The following is a 3,340-nucleotide window of genomic DNA, read 5'->3' as shown; positions in this document are numbered from 1 at the left end:
AATCTGAATTTGAGTTTTTGAGACATTTGAGTCTTTGGTGCGGTTTTCAGGTGGAAATGCTCAGCCATGGTGTTTACTGCCTGTTTTGCTTTTGATGCATCTTCAAGCATATAAGAAAACCCAACATAGACATGTCAGCAAGGTAAAATACTCCATTTTGTCTTTAAGTGAGAGGAGAAACAGTGCACTGAAAGAGTTCATAATCAATCATAAAGTGCTCATGCGGCATTGAAACCATCGCTCAGAAGCTGTTTAAAAATAAGCTAAAGCTTTCAGGCAGACAGGGCAGCAGCAGCAGCAAAGACCTGCAACAGAGGAAGGCTGTTTTATGGCTGATGAAATCAGAGTTATTTTTGTATATTGCTGCTTTCAGAGGTTGTAGTCTCACCACGATATTTGCTGCTGTCAGGACTTGTGGCCTTTGTGATGAAGAGGGAGACAGTGGGTACAAAACCATCAGTATTTTCTTTACTCCACATCATAAGAACTGATCATCACAAACTGTGTTCACCACCAGATCTTATCACCTCAGCCGCTTCCTTACTCCAAATCCTTAACATCATCTCGATGACTTTACGTTTTCTTTTGTGACTTTATTGCAGCAGTAACAAACACAGGCTATAATGTTAACCTCGGCTAAGTTATACAACAAGTTAGTAGATAAAGTGGGTTAAAAAAATGACAATGGGACAGAAAAAATGTTTGTTTTAATCCCTCTTTATTTTGCAAAACATGGAAAAACAGAAATGTCTCACAGTTTCTGCCCTTTGTCCAAGTCATCCGCTCACGAGCCGATACAGAAACCTGCCGATGAGCACCGAGGAAAGCTTTATATATATATATGTGTACTAACACTCACTTTCCTCAGTGATCCCAAGTCTGTTCCACATATTGTCCACCAAACTAACAAATCCAGAAAATTCAATAGTAGAGATGTGAAAATTTGAAGGAGAGAATCGAGGACAAGAGCTACAGAGGAGCTGTCGAAGCATTTCACACTGGAGACTTTTCTTCAGACGTACCGCTTCACACTTCCCAAACACACAGTATTTCATGGCACACCAACACATCAGTATCACATCGGCTTGTACTTGCTTCAGGCCTTTAGACTACACATCCATGCACGTGTGACTGCTAAAACCAAACAAGAAAAACTTGAAAAGACAGACGAGCAAAGAGTGAGAGAACGTCAAGCTGCCTATTCATTTCCTTACACAGCTTACTGGCAACTTTCTCCTCACTGAACCGTCACACTGAGCTATGTTTAAATGTACATTTAAAAAAAAAAAAAGGAAATTACATTAACCACCTATGTGGATAAAACCCAGTATCGCCTACTGGTTCTCTTCTTACCTCTGTATGAGTGGCTATGGAGGAGAGGTGGATAAAGAGGATGCAGGAAGGGAATTTCAACTTTGACAAATCTAAATCTAGACTGTGAAAATGTAGCTGCAACTTAATATCAGGAAGAGGTTCCTTTACAATCACCACATTTTCACTAGAGTGTCGACAAAAAGTAAGAAGTCACCTAAAGAGGTGACTGAGCGCTGAGCATGGAGAAGAAAACCTCCACAGTGTTGCACTGTAACAGGCCCAAACCTTGAATCAAGTTTCATTTCTGGCCACACGTCAGTCAATGATGTCAAAACTGATGTTTTTACAACAACTTTTAAAGACAGATGACCTGCTGTGACATTACTAACACCAGAAAGTTTTAACTTAGTGAGCAGCAAAGTCTTCATTCAATGTGTGTTAAATCACCGTTTAGGAAAGAATACTGTGTGGAAATCAGAACATATCTGCCCTATTTAGATTAACAGGATTAGTTGTTTGGTGTTCACGTAACAGCTTTTGAAATGTAATTTAAGTTTTTGGCTGAACAACTGTGTTGTTGGCTTGAAACAATGTGAAAACTGAGGTAGCTACATGGGCTGTGAAGCCAGCATGCTCAAAGTGTTTCTTCTTCAAAATGATCAACTACAGCGAGTGTTTTCTGCTGCTCATTTATACAACAGGAGAAGCAGGAGAAAAACAAGACAAGAACAACCTGAGGTCGGGCGCTGTACAGAACGCTGGTGACGTGAAACATGCTGTGCTTGAAGACGTAACGCCGTAGCGGCTGAGCAGTGATTAGGTTGACAAGACACGGTGCTTTGTGTCAACATCTTTTACTGGAGTGCTTTTTGAGGCTGTAAACTGTAACAGTAGGAAAAAAGGTTGACTGAATGGCTCAGTTTTGTTCACAGCTGTAAACAGGCTGCAATTCACAGGAGGTCCAATGAAGTGTAGTTGAGGTTTGTAACAGATAAACCAGAAGATCTGTGCAACTAGTGGCCGAGCTCACCCGGAACTGTAAAGCCAGAGTGAAGCGTTGTAGTGATGGGCAACTACCATCACGTTGGGGTGATGGCTCCATGACGCAGGCATCGATCTAAGCATTGTGTGTTATATGACAACGGAACTACACATTAGTCTCGTAGAGTTTCAGGGTTAAAGGAGGAAGGGAAAGCTTGGAGAAAGGCACATCCTCTTCTTCCATAGGATGGAAAGTCATCATTCAGGAGCCGTTTACTGTCACGGAGGAAAATAAAACAGAGAAGTCAGTGTCAACAGTACTGCACATCCTGAATACATACATACGGTAGTTTTCTACTTCCCCTGCTCATATTTGAGCCTAAAGTGATGGAATGTGGACATGATGGGCAGGAATGTTCAGTTTAAATCACAAGTACATCATGTCCACAGCCTGCTCTACCACGTTCAAAATAAATGAAGGCTCAGTACCTTTGTTGAAACTACTGCATTTGCATCCTAAGAAGACGGCGTCTACCCTGAGTAGCAGAGTTTAAAAAGCCACATTAGAGTGATTCTTATACGCAGCCCACACTGATTAACCAAAGCAAACATTGCATTAGATATCTAGTTCAACTAAAACACTGATAATTAAAAATGGATGACTGCAGATAATTATGTTCTTGTCACGTCTGTACATGGAATCAACCCGAGAGATCAGTCAGACAAAACTGTTAGCCGATACCTCAGAAGCTGGGGCATCATCTTCGTCCGGGGCAGGGATGATTCTACCAGTCATGGGCCCCACACCCAGAACCTTGGGGCTCTTCTCTTCTTTAGGAGTTCCTTCTAGAACAACGACAATGTACTCTCTTTTGGGAACTTCTGCCCGAGTCTCCACAGGGGCTGCAGCTGCTTCTTCCACCACAGGGCTGGCGACTTCTGCAGCGGGAACGGCCACTGCTTCCTCCACAGCTGTGGTGGTGACGGGTTCATCAACTAAAGCTGTGGCAACATCAGGTTCTACTGGTGCAGGAGCCTCCTCAAC

The 3,340-nt window shown here is 42.5% G+C and overlaps 1 protein-coding gene across 1 annotated transcript in view; it reads right to left on the bottom strand.

The window, feature by feature from the left end:
- Positions 1-699: 699 nt before the first annotated feature.
- Positions 700-3,340, bottom strand: part of LOC103363224 (brain acid soluble protein 1-like) — a 3,293-nt gene continuing 652 nt past the window's right edge. Inside the window, exons 2-3 of the mRNA XM_008289885.1 lie at positions 3,038-3,334; positions 700-2,571 (exon numbers count right to left, since the gene is read on the bottom strand). Of these exons, the coding sequence (XP_008288107.1) occupies positions 2,569-2,571; positions 3,038-3,334 (300 nt within the window). The 3' untranslated portion in view covers positions 700-2,568. The remainder of the gene's footprint in view (positions 2,572-3,037; positions 3,335-3,340) is intronic.

This window comes from Stegastes partitus, unplaced genomic scaffold, assembly GCF_000690725.1.
Source record: "Stegastes partitus isolate 25-593 unplaced genomic scaffold, Stegastes_partitus-1.0.2 Scaffold642, whole genome shotgun sequence".
In the NCBI taxonomy this organism is placed as follows: Eukaryota; Metazoa; Chordata; class Actinopteri; family Pomacentridae; genus Stegastes; species Stegastes partitus.
The sequence above is the reverse complement of the archived record's forward strand: the minus strand, read 5'-3'. Positions and strand labels throughout refer to the sequence as shown.